Raw genomic sequence first — 17,030 nt, forward strand, 5'->3', positions numbered from 1 at the left:
TTTATATCCATATCCTGTCCCCGTTTTGTCCTCAAATTATAACCCCAGTGTATTCCTGATTTTCCCCCATTTAATATCACATTATGAACATTTCTGTCACTAAATACACTTGAAGAACACCACTGTTAATGTGTGCACCAATTACAATAACCATTCATCAATCAAATGGCTGTAATTTAATTTGCCTGACGTTTTATGATGGACAATTAAATTGTTTCTATTTTTTCATTTTAAGGAACAAAGCTGGAAAGAACATTCCTATGGATAAAATGTGTGCCCACATCTGATAACACTCTCGGGACAAAAACACCAGTTCAGATTTTGTAAGGTTCCCAATCTGTCCCTCCAGGCTTTTCCAGAAGCACACACTCGTTCCCAGCACCATCAGCAACAGAGGAGCATCTGGCGGTGTCTCAAACCAGTGCTGCACACGGGCAGGTAAAGGCAGTATCTAAAAACCACTCACATTCTGTTGACTACCAGTGAGGCTGGCTAGTTTTTCTAGTGTTTCTAGATCTCTGCATAATTATTCTGTTAATTCTTGGTTTATATAACTTTCACCTACTTTTTAAAATTAGGAGACTTTCTGGGGTGCCTGGGTGGCTCAGTTGGTTAAGCAACTGACTCCTGATTTTGGCTCAGGTTGTGATCTCAGGGTCATGAGATCAAACCCTGTGTTGGGCTCTGCACTCAGTGGCAAGTCTGCTCAGGATTCTCTCCCTTTCCCTTGGCCCCTCCCAACCCCCCAGCTCTCCCTCTGGGGACTCCAGGATCATGACCTGAGCCAAAGGTAGACGCTTAACTGACTGAGCCCCAAGGAAACTTTCTAATTAATTTCTTATTAATTCTTAAGGATATTTTATTTCACTTTAATTTTTTAAGTAGGCTGTATGCCAGGCGTGCAGCCCAGCATGGGGCCTGAACTCAGGACCCTGAGATCAAGACCTAAGCTGAGATCAAGAGTCAGACTCTTGGGGCGCCTGGGTGGCGCAGTCGTTAAGTGTCTGCCTTCGGCTCAGGGCGTGATCCCGGTGTTCTGGGATTGAGCTCCACATCAGGCTCCTCCGCTGGGAGCCTGCTTCTTCCTCTCCCACTCCCCCTGCTTGTGTTCCCTCTCTCGCTGGCTCTCTCTCTCTCTGTCAAATAAATAAATAAAATCTTAAAAAAAAAAAAACCAAAACAGTCAGACACTTAACCTACTGAGCCACGCAGCCCCCCAATTTTATTTTATATTTTTAAGTAATCTGTACAGCCAACATGGGGCTCGAACTCACAACCCCGAGATCAAGAGTTGCATGCTCCACCGTCAGAACCAGCCGGGTACCCCAAGATTCCTAAGAATATTTTTATTAACCCTTAATCATACTGGTTGTAAATATGTTCTCCTTAATTTTGTCACTTTCTTTTTTTTATGCACTCAAGTCTGAAATCCTTCAGTCAGCAGAAGCATCCTAAAGTCCACTAAAATTTCAGTTACTGTTGCTGCCTGTAATGGTCAGTTAAATATTCACCTAATTTTCTTCAAAAGAAACTCCCCATTTAAAAAGAAGCTGTTGCAGGGAAATTGGAGGTCTTCCTCGTATTAATGAAAAGCCCGTGGTTTGGGGGTCCCAGGTGGGGGCTGAGGGTCGAGCACACTCCACAGTGGAAGAATGGCTCGCACCCGTCCATGTGACACCAGCGTCACCCCGCCCCAGACCCCAGCACCTACCATTAGTTCTTCCCAAGTGGACGCTCTCATCGTCAAGAGGAGGAAGTCCCTCACGTAGCACAGAAACAGTTCTCGCTGCTGTTCTGCACTGAGCTGAGCAATAAACCTGCCCAAAGGGGTCTGCTGAAAGATTTCCACTAATTTCTTCGACATGCCTGCAGAGGAGAGCAAAGAAGGGTGTGGTGGGAGAACGTGAGGCGTGACTCTTGCCCTGTGTTCAGAACACCTCGCATCTCCTGGGGAAGGGCAGCTCTGCAAACAGTAACAGCACATGAGGCTCTGCTGAATGGCAGCTCTCAGCAAAGGGGAACAAGCTGCAGGATTTAATGGTCCTTTCTAGACATTTTAGATGTTTTTCCAGTGGAGTAACAGAAACAAAAGCAGAGCAGATGTTAGATTTGTCACTAACAGCCCAGCTAGCCCCAAAGGGATAAAACGACCTGAGAGAGACCAGGCTCTATGGCTAGCCACGCTTCAGGAACCCCAGGATCCAAGTGGGTCAGGAAGAGTGGGCTGCTCTTCAGGGGCGGCAGTCACATGCTGCTCAAACCAGAAAGATCTGCCTCTAGTGGATGAGTGCTGGCCCCCAAGTCACAAGCTACCACAGGAAAGCAGGGTCAGTAAGGGTACGGCCTCGAAAAAAGGAAATACCCTTTCCTCAGAATAGAGGCTGCTTCAATTTATTCAGAGAAAGTGGCAGAATGCACACCCAGAGAAGTAAGAGGTCAAGTATTTTGACCTTTTGTTTTTTTTAAAGATTTTATTTATTTATTTGGGAGAAAGAGAGAGAATGAACGGTGGGAAGGCGCGGGGGGGGGGAGAGACAGAGGGAAACAGAGAAAGAAGCAGACCCCCCACTGAGCAGGGAGCCCGACTTGGGACTTGATCCCAGGACCCTGATATCATGCCTAAGCCGAAGGCAGACGCTTCACCGACTGAGCCCCCCAGGTGCCCCTTGACCTGTTTTCTTCAAAGGCAATACCATAAGTAAATTTTGAAAAGACTATCTCACGTATGAAAGATGACTTCTGCAAAAGCATGCACCATGCCCAGATTTCCTGGGACGCCTATGGCCAAGCTGCCTGGCCTGTGATGGCAGAGCAAGGAGCTTTGTGGCTCAGGACACCGAGCGCTCAGTCTGGCGGAAGCTATTCCACTCTAGTCGCTGACACTGTTGGGAAAGGCTCACTTAGGGACATCTCCTGAGTGCTGGTGCCCTAGTTGTCCAGAAGCCTCCAAATGGGAATGACCCACTTACGACGGGGAGTCAGCACACGTCCTGTTTCACCACAGCCCTGAGCTCACCTTCAGCTCCAGTGATGTACTGAGCCTGGACCCCCAGCTCCTCCAGATAGTCTTTGATTCTCCAGCTAAATGGGACTCCACTGGACACGTCCTCGAGAGGGCTCATATAGTTCTGCACCGTGATGTAGGGCATCTCACTTTTAGATCTGCAGTCAAGGCAAAGGAGGACAAAGGACAGGATCAGTGAGAGTTTGCTCAAGGCAGGAGACACACAGTGATGACAGTTTCTCCCCAGGCTCAACAACAAGGGTGCCTAAAAGGCTTCAGAGGCAGCCTGCTGGCCCACTTCACAGCTCAGGGCTTCTGTTACAAAGGAATCCAGGACGTCCACAGATCATCTCTGTCTCACAGACAAACAGAAATGAACCAAGGCTGGGAAGAGTCAAGTGGGCAGCCGAACATCGGGGCCAGAACCTGGTCTTGAGGTGCCTGGACCTACCCTCGCCCTCCACCCATGCAAATGGAACATGACTTGTCCAAAGCGGCCCAATCCCTCATGGTCAGCAATGCCTTGTCTTCTAAATAAGTGTTTCCGCTGGAAATCCACAATCCCAGTTACTCATATACTCTTTATTCACTCACACGCCAGAATCGAAGGCCCTGAAATCCAAGAGGAAGCTTTTGGGAGGCCCGCTGAGAGGGAGCTGCTCAAGAGCAGGCCCGGGGCGGGCTGTGTGGGTCGTGCCGTGGAATGAGGGACAGGCAGAGCCACGCAGATCAAACAGCTCTCCGAAGCACAGCCTCGCCAGCACAGACAAAGCTGACGGGGGCAATTCTACTGTGATGGGTGCTCTGCAAGCAGGGAAATGAGGAAGGCGAATAAAACCAGGATTTCTCAGAACTTTCCAGAACTCTCATTTGTTACTGCAGTGCCATCACCCTCAGGCTGCAAAAGGACGCAGTGTTTAAAATAAACGTAATTCGGGGGCGCCTGGCCGGCTCTGTGGTGGAGCGTGGGGATCTTGATCTCGGTCGTGAGTTCGAGCCCCACGCTGCATGCAGAGAGTACTTAAAAATAAAATCTCAAAAAAAAAAAAAAGTAAAATAAATGTGATTCCAAAATTAAAACCTATGCTTCATCAATTACTTGGGAGAGCATATGAAGACTTCTGCTGCATTACGATTTTTTTTTTCCCTTCCCACAAAAAAAAAACCTCTCCTATTTACCTCAGATCGTTGGTCACAAGAGGAATGTTCAGAAGCTTCATGTCTCGGAAAATAAACATCCAAAGATCTCTTGTCCAGGACGGAGAGTCCGGCCTGGTCAGCAGCTCAAGGTTGCTGTCTCTGTCCAGGACAGATACCATGCTCGCCAGGAGAGGGGTCACCACACCCTGGACCCGCTTCCAGAGGGTCTGCCTGCAGCGTGGGGGAGAGGAGATCTCGTTCCAGCTCAGCCAGCACGCATTGCTGAGGGACTCCTGCCTCCTTTCGACATGTGGTTCCTTCTGGGCTATAACCATGCGTCTGGTCTACCGAGTCCACGCTACGGCTATGGCAGTAAGTGCAAACTGCCGTTGTTTTTAAGTACTCGAAGACAAATTCACAGACAGAAACGTCTAGGATTGGAGGCAGGACTGGAACAGACCTTAATTCTACATGCAATGAATGATCATCGGTTCCCTGAAAAGGCCAAGTAGCATTTGTTGAATTCTGTTATACAGCTAATTTCCCAGAGCAAGTCGTCCAGGCTCTATAAAGAAAAAAGGGACCATGTGCATTTGGGAAAAAAATAAATGTTACTTAAAGGGGAAAAAAAGTTGTGGAGAGAATACAGCACAAGGCAAAATAAATGTGTCCCAGGTCAAGTGGAACAGGAAAGTACCTGTTTCTCTAGAACGCAGCTGCTGCTGACGGCTGCGCACGCTGGATCTGAGTGTTTATATGTCCACAAGGATATTTCACTGCTTCTATGAGCTACATTGTCCTCCGTTGTCATCACGACGTTTATGCGTAATCGTGAACTCTATGACACAGGGTAGGACAGCTACTACCAGCTAGTTCAGGTCGAGGAGACCAATTGAGGCTCCATTTTGAAAAAAAAAAAGAAAGAAAGATGATTTCCTTCTTAAAGTATGTGGTGTGCAGGGACCTGGAGAGAATTCACAAGCATCTACTGAAGAAACAAAGCATACTAACGATCAAGAGAGCACCTGACTGAAGGAAACGTGCCCACGTTGGGACAGTGTAGAAGGCCCCAGGGTGACAGGTAGAAGCTGGCTGCAGGGCACTCAGGAAGGCATACCTGGACAGGCATGCAGACCCCGGACGTCAAGAACAACCAGGACTATCACGCCTTGGATTTTAATCCCGAGAGGGTAAATGACTTAGGTCCCAAGTATGTGGATGGTAAACAGAGACGGATGTAGAGACTGTGAGAGTGGGCTAGCAGGCTCCGGAGCCCGCCTTACAGCTGACACAGGGGAGCTACAGGTATGGTCCCGACCACTCCACGGAGGTGTGTTCAGGGAGCACTGGCGGCTGCTAAGGGGTGGGCCAAGCCCGAAGCCACAGCCAATGGCAGAGTGGTCAGAAGTGGGGCTGCACACGGCTTGGAACACCTGGCATGTCTAGGAAGTCCGGTGGCTGGAGAGGTACCAAAAATGCAGATTTTAAGGAGTACTGATGTGAAATTAAGTATTTAGTAATATCTGTAAGGAGTGACCAGGGGAAACCATCTAGATTCATAGCTGATCTCTAAATTTCCTCATTCAAAAAGTGTAAGTAGGAAAGACATTAAGGGTAACTAGAGAAGCAAAGTCTAGTTTTCTGGAAGGAGCAGAAATCCACCACAGCAGTGAAATCAGCACCGACGAGCTCACATCTTCCACTCAACTCTGGGGGCTCCCACATTTCCCTCTGCCCATCACACAGAGGCAGTGTTGCCGAAGCCACACGGATCATGTCTGGGAAGGCCGGATGGGAGGGGCTTCAGATGAGCTGAACATTTTCTCACAAGTGAGGAAACCAGGGGCAGAGTGACTGCCACAAGCCTACGAGAACTCTGTGGACAAGGGGAAGCCGAATCTTCCCTGGGGGACCCACAGCATCATGCCTCCCTCCACAACATGGGTTGTCTTGCTTAGTCCTGACAAAACGGGTAGGGTTTTACAGAAAAAGGACCACGGATGATGAATGAATACTCCCGGGCCCCACGTCTATGATTATCACATAACTTCAACCAAGCCGCAGGCCTGGGACATTTTCCTTCCCTCCCTGCCTATCACCTCCTCCACAACCTAAAACAGCAGCCATCTCTGTGGGACGAATATACCAGCCAATGTTTACAACCTGTAAGAACAGGTGTTCTGTTTTTTGTTGCTGTTATGACGGAACGTAAGCATGCAGAGATGTAGAGAAGAGTCTAGCAAACTCCATGTACCCACGACCCAGACCATCCTGCACCTTTCGGAGAAAACATGTGACTGCTCTGAACCGCTCAGAACTTTAGAAAGAAGCAGTGGCCAAATCATCCACGGCCGGGGTGCTCTTGCCCCGCCACCACAACATGGCCCTCCGGTGCCCTTCGTCCCAGTACCTGAATGTGCCTGCCTCCTGGAGAGCGTCCTGATTCGAGGCTTCCCTTGACACCCACTCCTTCATGTTGAAGAAGCAGTTCTCTTCCTGCTGCTCGAGGAGGGCGGAGAGGCGTGCCTTGCATGCCTGCAGGAAAGCAGCTGCAAAAGAGCAGAGGAGCCGTGTCTCAGGCGGGTCCCACGGGTATTCCTGAGAGGGAGCCCGCCTGTGTGTGGCCCCGGGACTCTGTACCTTTCTCCGCGTCGTCCTCATTCAAAAGGCTGAGAAGAATCTCCACTCTGCGCATGCTGCGTGGACGGCCCTCCTCCTGGTCCCGGAGCATGCCCACCGCACCCTGTATGCAGCCCCGCAGCAGGCTGGTGGTGTCCATGATCTGCGTGTGTGGCGTGGACGGTAAGGCCTCCGGGCCCTACACCCCACCCTTCTGAGGGCCACTGCCGGGGGACTCCATCATGGGGAACCCTGCCCTGGTCATGGGCCTCGACTCCAGGGGTGAGCAGGAGGCCGTGGCCCGTGGGGTAGTCTGGCCTCCCAGGAGTCCCAAGGATAAGAAAGAGCCAGAACTCACATTACTCCTGCCTCGCTCGGCGCATCTGCTGCCTGTCACCTCAGAGCCTTCTGTTTCCGAGCCTGCCTCTGCTGCTTCCCCTGACTCTGCAGCCTGGGGTTCCTCTGCCTCCTCCCGGCCATCTCGGGCCCCGTGTCCTGTCTTCACTGCAAAAGTAGCACGGGCAAGCTGCTGGGGACGGGAGTGGCACACAGGTTCCCCCCACAGGCCTCCTGGCCCCTCGCCCCCACTGCAGGCCCCACAGGAGGCTGGGGGTCACACAGACTGGCCTCTGACCGGCCCCATCTGTGTGGTCCACCAGTGGCAACCCTCCCTCCCGTCCAAGGTGCATAGCTGACACGCAGCCCTGGCAACCAGAGTGTGACATATGGCAGAGACCCCCACTTCACAGCATGCCACGTCCACAAAGACTGCTTTCCCATGTGGGACTCCTGACCAGTGCCTGGCCCTAAGGAGGAGAGGTGGTACCCGTGGACTCATCCCCCGCTGGGGCAGGTGCAGGCACTCAATGGGGATGAGGGCACGGCCTGACCCTCACGGGACAACAGCACACCTCCCTGCACCTCCGCACCCCTGGCTGCCACTCCTACCATTCTACCTACATCCCCAAAGGCTTCCTCCCGACTTACACTCAGGGTTCTCTTCTGCCTTAAAGAGCTGGCTGATGGCCACATCCTGCAACTTAGTCACATCTGAAACCATGACCATGGACTTCCGGAGATCGTCAATGTGCACAGATTGCCACAGCCCTGTGGGGAGTAAAAGTCACCTAGAGTCTTCCCATGCCTTTCGTGGCGTACTCTTGTCAGCTCCAAGCAGGGACACACCACATGTCCCGGTGTTTCAATACACTGCTACTGAATGATTTGTACCCTGATGCCGAAAACCCGGAATCCACACAGAAACCACCTTGCCCTGTATCTACACCAACAACCGTTCACACAAACATCAGTTGTAAGAATGAAGGGAACTGCCTTTTTGTAAAGGATTGCTGAAGGTTTTGAGTCTTTTTACATTTTGTATTATACTTGCTGCATCAGTTAGTAAAGAGTGTGGGAAACTGGCCAAGACTTGCTTCCCATTCCCTACAAAATTGCCGATTTCTAGAATACCAATTTTCTTAACATATTATTTGGTTTAACTCCTCAGAAGAGAGAGAGAGACAGAGAGAGAGAGAGGTTTAAGCTAGCGTTTCCCTCCCTCCAGAAACAGGCATAAAGTGTCAGTGCTTCTGCAACAGTGCCAGGCGGGGGGTCTCCGCTGGGTTGTCAATGTTATAAAAGGCAAGGACCCAGACAGGCTGATCAAGTGTTTATCTACTGGTCTATAAAGGGGATGCCGTAAGCTGGAGCAGCAAGTCCAGACAGAAGTGTTTCCCGCGGTAACCACTGGTAAGAAACCTCATCGAATCTGAAACAGGTATTGCTGAGATTAACACCAATGTTCGAATTCCAGACTTGTACACCACGGGACCGAATTAGAAAGAACTCAGACATGGTCTAAATAAGCATTTCCACTAACATTTTCACCCTACCTCCATGGAATCCCACGTAGGGTGCTCCACTTCCCATCCGGGACAGTTTTGTGATAAAATAGACCAAGATGTGGTCCTTATTGCCTTGTACTTTGTTGATTTCATTTATGGCAGAATACCTATTTTAAAACAAACAAGCAAAGACAAAACAACTCAAAAAAAAAAAAAAAGGAAAGAAACAAACAAGTAAGCAAATAATCAAAACCGAAGTGGAGAAGTAGCTGAAGCGTGTCCTGTGAGTGGTTGTGTTCAATCTCGTGTCTTCTTAGCTTTAGATGAATTTCTTTTTTTTAAAGCTTTTATTTATTTATTTGACAGAGAGAGAAAGAGAGAGAGAGACTGAGCACAAGCAGGGGGAGCGGCAGGCAGAGGCAGAGGAAAAAGCAGACTCCCCACTGAGCAGGGAGCCCAAGGAAGAACTCGATCCCAGGGCCCTGGGATCATGACCTGAGCCAAAGGCAGATGCTTCGCCGACTAAGCCACCCAGGCGCCCTAGATAAATTTCATATCCTCATGCTCATTGTCTCCTCTCATGAGAGAAGGAGGGCAAGCTCTGTCCCAGCAGGAACATTTTCTTCCCCACTCCTGTGTCTCTCTGGTTTGAAGTGCCATCTCCTTATTGACCAGGAGTCCTGTCCTGCCACCCTCCATAGGCCTGCTCTGAGGCTGCTTGGGGTGAGGCTGGCTAAGCTTTCCATCCCGAGAAACAGGATTCTGTGCATCCACAACCACGCTATGAAATACGGCTTCCAATGCCTTCAAAGGCCCAGCACTCACCTTTCCCCTAATTTACTAATAAGGGGACAGAGTTAACCTAAGCGTACCAGATTTCTGCTATACTAATACTATAAAAATGTCCAATAAATACAAATGAAAGCTTTGACATACTGATTGCTCCTGAACTTGCAATATACTCCAATTGTGTAATTTAACATTAATAATTACCAAGACGTATGTGCAGACAGTACGTTCCTAGGATATTCTTTTATAACCTACTAATAACCTATTATTACACCTCTTGGCATTTTACCATGTTTGCCTTGTTTTAGCCTTTTCTTTAACTCATATCCATGGGGAATGAAAAGCGAGAGTTCTTTTACTTTTATTTGTTTATTCTAATACTACATTGTTTTTAGGGAAGAAATTCTTTAGGAACTTCTGAATAAAATTTGGGCTTTCTGGGTAGTTTCTGAGAAAAATAACAAAAACGTACTTAGCTGAAGCGATGAGCTGAGCACTACCAACTCCGTCTTCAAAATCCGTTTGAATAATAAGGATTTTACATCTGGCTACGTTAGCTAAGCAGTTTCTGAAAGAAAAAGGAAATTGTTCGTCCTAAAAAATGGGTGATAAAATTCCCCAGAGTGATGGCAAATCTGAAGGAATTCATTGGTGGGGAATCACTCAGGTGGGGCTCTCTATGTGAGCAGACAAGCCAGTGGAGAGCACATAAACCCCAGTAAATGCTTCCCTAACAAGACAAAAGGCGCTGGTTTCTGAGAAGGATGTCCACGCAGAAGGCAGTAGAGACGAGGGGACACGGAGAGAACGGGCCGCCGTCCTTCTCCATCACATGTCCTCGGTGTTCACTAACCAGGGCCGGTGACAGCACCAGTGGTCCCTGCAGCCATGCGCGTGAAGCACAAAGTGGTCAGACCTGGGGGTAGAGGGGACGGGGAGGGAAGGGCAGAGCCTCACTGGACTTTTCTGAGGAATGAGCTCTCGGTGTCAAACTGCTGCAGAGACAGGATCGTGGGCCTCAGAGCTCCGTCCATCACTTCTGATTCCAAAATTTCACAGTCGTGGTTAGTCAGCAGTCTGGAGAAAGTGGTGATCTACAAAGTCAGGAAATGCCAATTATCTGCTAGAATTCAAGGAAGTTTGCAAATACCTCCTATGGGCTCAGCAAGCACTGTGCAGTTGGTACACAGATAGAAAAGAATCCAAACCCAGAGGAGTTTCAGAAAATGAGGCAGTGTTGAGGCAAACAGGACCTACAGGATCAAGAGGTATCAGAGAGAAGACTCATCCTGTTGCTAGGTGCCTTCAAATCTCCTTGGACGCCAGTGTCCCTTCCTGCCTGGCCCTCCTAGAAATTCTAATGATCCCTTCGGGCTCAACACAAATGCCATTCCTCCCTCCTAGTCTTCTGCACACTTCCAGATGGAGTTCAGGTGGGTAGTGCCCCTTCTGCCCCACAGTTATGACCAATTCTCCTGTAACACTGAGTCACACCCCCCACAGAGCAAACCAAAACACTCCTTATGGTCGTGCAGATATCCTAGCTCCTGAACCCCTCTCTCCAGGCTGGCCTTGCTTCTGACTGCTATATCCAACGACATGATGGATGTGTCTGCCTGGATGCCACAGGGGCATCGAAGTCTGTCCCGAATGGAATTTACCACCAATACTTGTTGCTCATTCCTGGATTCTAATTAACTAAACCTCCAGTCATCCAAGGAAGAATCCAGGAAACCATCCCCAAACCCCTTTGTCTTCCACAGCCCCCAAACGGAATCAATCGCCAGCTCTGCCAAGTCACACCTGAACTATTTCTCAGTTCCATCTACTCACTTTGAACTGGTACAGTAGCCTCCCTACCTATCTTTTCTGTGATAGTCTTTTATCAGGCTTTCTCTTCCCTCTCCCACGCAATGGGACACATCTCAACATGTGTGCCTCTATCCCTCCCTTCTCGACAGCAGACCCAGCTCGTCAGCACCACTGATAAGTCCCTCCATTAAGTCTCTCCAATGGCATCTCATCCCCATCTCTCGGCCCTTGCACCCTCGAGCTTCATGCCGCACGGTGACCAGTTCCTGGTTTCCAGCACAGATGGCACTGTGGCACACCTCAACGTCTTTGCTCAAGTAGGGACCTCCGGCTAGAACACTTTCCCAGCCACATTTCACCATCAGCTTGAAGGTCCTCTGACCTCATACCGTGATGTGCATGGCTTCTTTCTGTCCCTATGGGGAGCACAGTCATATGACGTCAATGGCAACTGTTCGTGAGTCTTACACTGTATCCTGACCGAGGCCAGGAACGGGGCCAATGCATTTTTATATCCTTGGTGCCCCCAGCACGGTACTCAAATGCATCACTTCATTTGTTGAAGTGAACACTGTATATAATGTTACTATCAGCACAGAGCTCTGCACAGAAACAGGCAATCAAAACTTGCTTTCGTTGAATTTTTGTGAATATCTGGGTTTCCTCATACTTAATGGAGAGAAACTAAAGTCTCAACATATTCATTTATGACTCCTGTACACTGACTCGAAAAGAATCCTGAATTCTTGAAACCAGGGAAGTAAGGCCTCTTAGATGAAAGAGGACAAGGGTAAAATTAGAGAGATAATCACCTCTGTGAAGATGACACGGCGTTTCGGATCCAGTGTGCGAAGCTGGGCCTGAAGGAAGTCTGCAAAGGAGTTATGTTGCTGTCTGTGGTGGTATTCTCGAGACAAGGACTGTGCGGCAAACTGGCCCAGGGAGGTAGCGCCCAGCCGAACCACAGCGTCTGGCGTGGCACAACCCAGCAGTATCAACTTGGCCTCTTCAGATACCTTCTGGTATAGTTCATCAGTCGAGATGCTGTGACCCAGACTCTTGGTGACCTGGAGCACCACAGAGGCACACGCGTCCGGGTGGTAGCCAATGAAAACTTCAGAAGGGCTGTATTTGTGTCTGGCTACAAACTGCTCTGATTTCACGTCCACGAATCTCTCCACCCAGCTCTTAAGCTCTTCCACAATATTTTTCTGCCATTTCTCCAAAACAGTGTTGATATCCAGATAATGTTTCTCCAGCCGGTTAATGAGAGGGATGGGAAAATGTTTGTAGACAACATCTTTCTCCTCAATGACTATCAAGCGGAAGTCCGGGTGAACCCGACATTTGACCCGATGGGTCCCGAGACCGAGGTCGACGTACTTCTGGCCTCCGAGGTAGACGTAGTACTGATTGAGCGCGTCGTAGAGGCTCTCGTAGAGGCTCTGCAGGTTGAGCAGCACCACCGTCTTGCCGGTTTCCATGCAGATCTTCACTCGGTTGATATTTCTGCAGACCTGGGTGTACTCTTGGTCTCTGGGAAAGCTGGAACCAAAAATGATCTCTGGCTGCGGGTCCTCCCTGAAGAACGTCTGCTGCAGGACCTGCAGGGCCGCGTAGTTTCTGGTCAGCACAAGCAGGTAGCGGGACTCAGACTCGTCCAGCTCCTTGCCTGACACCTTCTGAAGGTCACTGCACATGTTCTGCTGAATTAGCTGCATGGTGCTGACTTCTTCTGAGCACCTCGCCTCAGGCAAATTGGCTGTAAAAATATCCAGAGCATGGATGTCATCTTTGCCACTGAAGTTCCGGAGGACAGCCTGCGCAATGTCTCGTGGGGAGGGCTCTCTATTAGAAGCCTTTGCCTTGGCGAAGACCATTTTGATGAGGCTATAGTAGTCACGAAGCCCAAAGAATTCCTTGTCTTGCTTCCGACACACTGTTTCATAGGCTCTGGCAAAGGGTGCAAAGTACCCTTGGACTCTTTGTTGAACTAGGGGCTCTGAAGAGCAAATCCCCTTAGCGCTCTCTATGAGCTCTTTCTTATTGGGACTGCCACGTGACACAAAAATACCCCGGTTCATCTTGGCAGGGTCCAGGGCCCAATTGGAAATGCCTATGAAGCCAACCTTTTTGTGCGGGGCAGGATCGTCTTCAATGCACCCATATTCCAACAGTGGGTGCAGAGCCTTCAGGGGCATTTTGGGCGAGTCTTCTGCCAATCCAACCTCATCCAGCACCACCACAGACACATACTGCTGTAGATCCTTCCCCTGCTGGAAGCGGGCACACTGCCTGAAGGTGCTTATGATGCCGTGGGGGGTAGAGTGTGGGCTGCACTGGAATGACACCAGATGGACCTGCTTCAGGTTCCGGAAGAGGTCTGAGTGAGCTGCTGGGCCTTGCATGGCATCTGCCACAATGGTCTTGGCAAGAGACTTGGAGCTGCCAGGCTTCCCCACCAGGAAGAGGGGAATCTTCAGCTCAATGCAGATAACCATCATGAAGACATTCTCCTTCAAAGCCGAGTTCCTAGCAATGGTTTTCCTTAAAGACACGCCATTTAGAAATAGACCCTGTGTTTGAGTTATCTCCTCCAGAATAACCTTGCTGTCATTATATGGTTCTGGAAAGAGCCTGCAAATGGCTCTCCAGTACGACTCCTTCTGTTCTAAAGAGGCATGGTAGCACACCCCTAGGGCCAGCACCAGGGACCAGAGGACAGGATCTCTCTCTAAGTTGCTTTTGCTGGCGTGGGACTCCTGGAGAAAGGAATCCAGCTTTGACAGGAGCAACGTACTATGGTCGTAAAACCATCTGAACACTTTGACACAGCGCTCCACGTCCCTGAGGCTGACAAAGCTGCACTCATTTACTCTCATCCTCATGAAACCCTGGGAAGCAGAAAGCACTTCTGTGACCACACGAGTCTCGTCTTCATCTATCCCGATGGAGTCCACCAGCCTCTGCACAATCTGCTGGATGTAGAGCTTTTCAGCGGTGTTGTTCAGCTGTCCGAAATCCCACACCAGCGGGATCAGGCTGGGTGGCAGAGCGTGTACTCGGTATACCAGCTGCCTCAGGGGGATGGAGCCAAGCCTCTCTGCCGTGTCCTCCGCGTGGACCCTGTATCCCAAACCGGCCGACTCCAAACGGCAGATCATCTCCTGCGAGTGCTTCCGGTAAGGGTTGCAGGCCGCTATGATATGCAGGCCTGAGTCTCTGGCCAGGGGCTGGCCGCCCACTGTATGATCACACAGGACTTCCTTGATACAGCTTACGGCTTCCGTTGTATTGGCTTCGTCGAAGAACAAGATGGTGTCCAGCTGATGTTTGTCCTTATTGAAGAGAGCAAGTTTCTCTGCCTCCCGGACTTTGGAGTAGATCATCTCTGCCGTTGTTCCTCCATGGACCTTGACTAGCTTCATGGTTTCAGCTTTGGTGCCCCCACGTCGCAGGTCACTGAGGAATTTAATGAGCCTGGTTTTCCCGCAGCCAGTCTCTCCCATGATGATGACGGGGATCCCACACCGGAACCGCATCTCAATGGCAAGGATCTTCAGCATATTGTCCATTGTGAGCTCATAGGTTTCATCAGGGTCCACGGGCCACTGGATCCCCAATGCCAGGCAGAGCTTTACAAGTTTCTCATGTCTGGGCAGCTTATCAAAGTCAACATTGAAGGGCACCCTCTGGAGCAACAGCCCCCGGTACAGTTCCATCCCCATGACGTCTTTCTTGATCACCCCCCTACTAGAGAGATCAACAGCATCAAGGCTGCCATTCCTGTTGGGCTGGATGTGGAAGCCTATGAAGGTCATGGACGTGTGGTCACCGTTGAAGAACACGTACGGGTGAGGCTCTGACTCCCACCTCCTCCGGAGAGTGAAAGGGGCTAGGTCTTCTTCCCTGACCCCGTCCATGGTGACTGTATGCCTCCCTGGGCTTTGATCGGACGTATGAAGTGTCAGCGTGGCAAAATCTCTTGCCATGAAGATCATGAAGGTGACCACAAAGTTCTTGAAGCCTTGCAGTGTGTCTCCAATCACGTGTGGGTTGCAGAAGAGGGAGGCCTCACAATCTCTGAGCTGATAATTCAAGAACCCAGCAAAGTTCCGTAGCTCTGACCAGGATGGATTTATCACCCCGCAATAAATCAGGAAATACTGGAGGCATTCCGCAGGGGTGCCTTCCACAGAGCCTTCCTGGTACTGAAACACGTCTAGGTTTTGTTTCTCATGGAATCGTTTCAAATACTGGTAAGGCCTCTGGAAAGTCTCGCTGCGGAACGCTCTCTGGTCCATCCCTGGATCGCTGCAGCTCTCTTCAGGATTCAGCTCCATGTCTATCACTTCTTTGGGAGGCCGGCAGGTGACTTTTGGGAAGACATCGAGAAAACTGAACTGGGGGGTGTGTGTACTCTAGAAAAGGGAGACACAAATAAATAGTTATGACTACATTTCCTAAAAAACAGCTTCTGCATTTTAACCCTCCACAGGATCTATACTAGATGGACCTTTTTGAGAACCCACTTTCCATACACTGATTTCTCTAGACTCCTTTGTGCACAGACTGCTCTCTTTTGTATGCTGAGGCATCATGGGAGCTACCTGCTCCGCCGTTAGGTCCTTGTCACCCAACTTCCTGAAACAAAACCTCAGCATGTGTGCGTGTGCACGTGTGTGCACAAGGCTCCCTTTTGTTAAGAAGTGTATGTGACAAAAGCCTCCTTCCCATACTAGCTGGCATTAAGAAGGACGGACTGTGCCCAGCAGATGGATTTACTGTGTTCTGAGCACCTCTGGCATTTCACTCAAACAGCATCAATCCCAAATTGAACAAATCAAACTCGAGATACTCCTAACTAGAGTAAGAGTATTTTTATCCCAGACATTATTAAAAAAGAACTGGAGGGGCACCTGGGTGGCTCAGTTGTTAAGCGTCTGCCTTCGGCTCGGGTCATGATCCCAAAGTCCTGGGATCGAGTCCCGCATCAGCTTCCTGCTCAGCGGAAGCCTGCTTCTTCCTCTCCCACTCCCCCTACTTGTGTTTCCTCTCTAGCTGTGTCTCTGTCAAATAAATAAAATCCTTAAAAAAAAAAAAGAATTGTAAAGATTGATTTGTCTTTACTAACACAGCACCCAGTGGCTTCGCTGAGGCCACAGTGGGACGTGCTGGCACAGACACATGAAAAGGCCCTGTGGTACACACCTGCCTTGAAGGCGTCTTGGGCAGCGCTGGAGTCCTTTCCAGGATTTCAATGATGTATAAATGGCACGGGTTCCGAAACCACATTTTTCCATTTATATCCATTAAGTACCGTAGGATGAGGAGTTTGAAAATGAACACCCAAAGTCCAGTCTGCACCTAGAGACAGAATCATGTGGGGTTGTAAGCACACACAAAAGACAACACAGTCTCCCAACCCTGAGGACCGTCGTCCTCTGTCCTTGGACACAGTGATACTGAGTATCACAGAGGAAAAGGAACTTCTTTATACAGGGAGGGGGTGGGCCGGGACATGGGGACTGGGTCTTTCCTGATGCGGCCATTCGACTGAAATCCTGGGGTACTCACTGACGAGGTCACATCCAAGTGGAAGATCACAGGTCTTGTCTGGTAGTCAGCCTTCAGGAAAGGCAGGAGGGAGCACAGCACTTGGTTCTCGTCCACCTGAGAGTCGATTAGTCGGATCACTTTTAAGGGCACTTCTTTGTCTCTAAGCTTCCTCTTCAGTCTGCCATGTAATCTCTCCACATAGAGAGACTTTCCTGTAACATTAGAACAGGGAAATTAGGGGGCACCTGGGTGGTTCAGGAGGT

The 17,030-nt window shown here is 49.8% G+C and overlaps 1 protein-coding gene across 2 annotated transcripts in view; it reads right to left on the reverse strand.

Annotated features, from left to right (window-relative positions):
- RNF213 (ring finger protein 213) overlaps positions 1–17,030 on the reverse strand; it is a 97,868-nt gene that overhangs the window by 30,607 nt on the left and 50,231 nt on the right. For both annotated transcript variants that reach the window (XM_045813871.2, XM_045813872.2), the window contains 13 exons: positions 16,786–16,979; positions 16,420–16,575; positions 12,021–15,629; positions 10,354–10,490; positions 9,869–9,964; positions 8,656–8,774; positions 7,751–7,870; positions 7,122–7,267; positions 6,785–6,926; positions 6,555–6,693; positions 4,184–4,375; positions 3,017–3,162; positions 1,712–1,866 (listed from right to left, as the gene is read on the reverse strand). In XM_045813871.2, the coding sequence (XP_045669827.2) occupies positions 1,712–1,866; positions 3,017–3,162; positions 4,184–4,375; positions 6,555–6,693; positions 6,785–6,926; positions 7,122–7,267; positions 7,751–7,870; positions 8,656–8,774; positions 9,869–9,964; positions 10,354–10,490; positions 12,021–15,629; positions 16,420–16,575; positions 16,786–16,979 (5,351 nt within the window). The remainder of the gene's footprint in view (positions 1–1,711; positions 1,867–3,016; positions 3,163–4,183; positions 4,376–6,554; positions 6,694–6,784; positions 6,927–7,121; positions 7,268–7,750; positions 7,871–8,655; positions 8,775–9,868; positions 9,965–10,353; positions 10,491–12,020; positions 15,630–16,419; positions 16,576–16,785; positions 16,980–17,030) is intronic.

Source organism: Ursus americanus, chromosome 23 (genome assembly GCF_024610735.1).
Source record: "Ursus americanus isolate L20-20 chromosome 23, mUrsAme1.1.p, whole genome shotgun sequence".
Lineage (NCBI taxonomy): Eukaryota > Metazoa > Chordata > Mammalia > Carnivora > Ursidae > Ursus > Ursus americanus.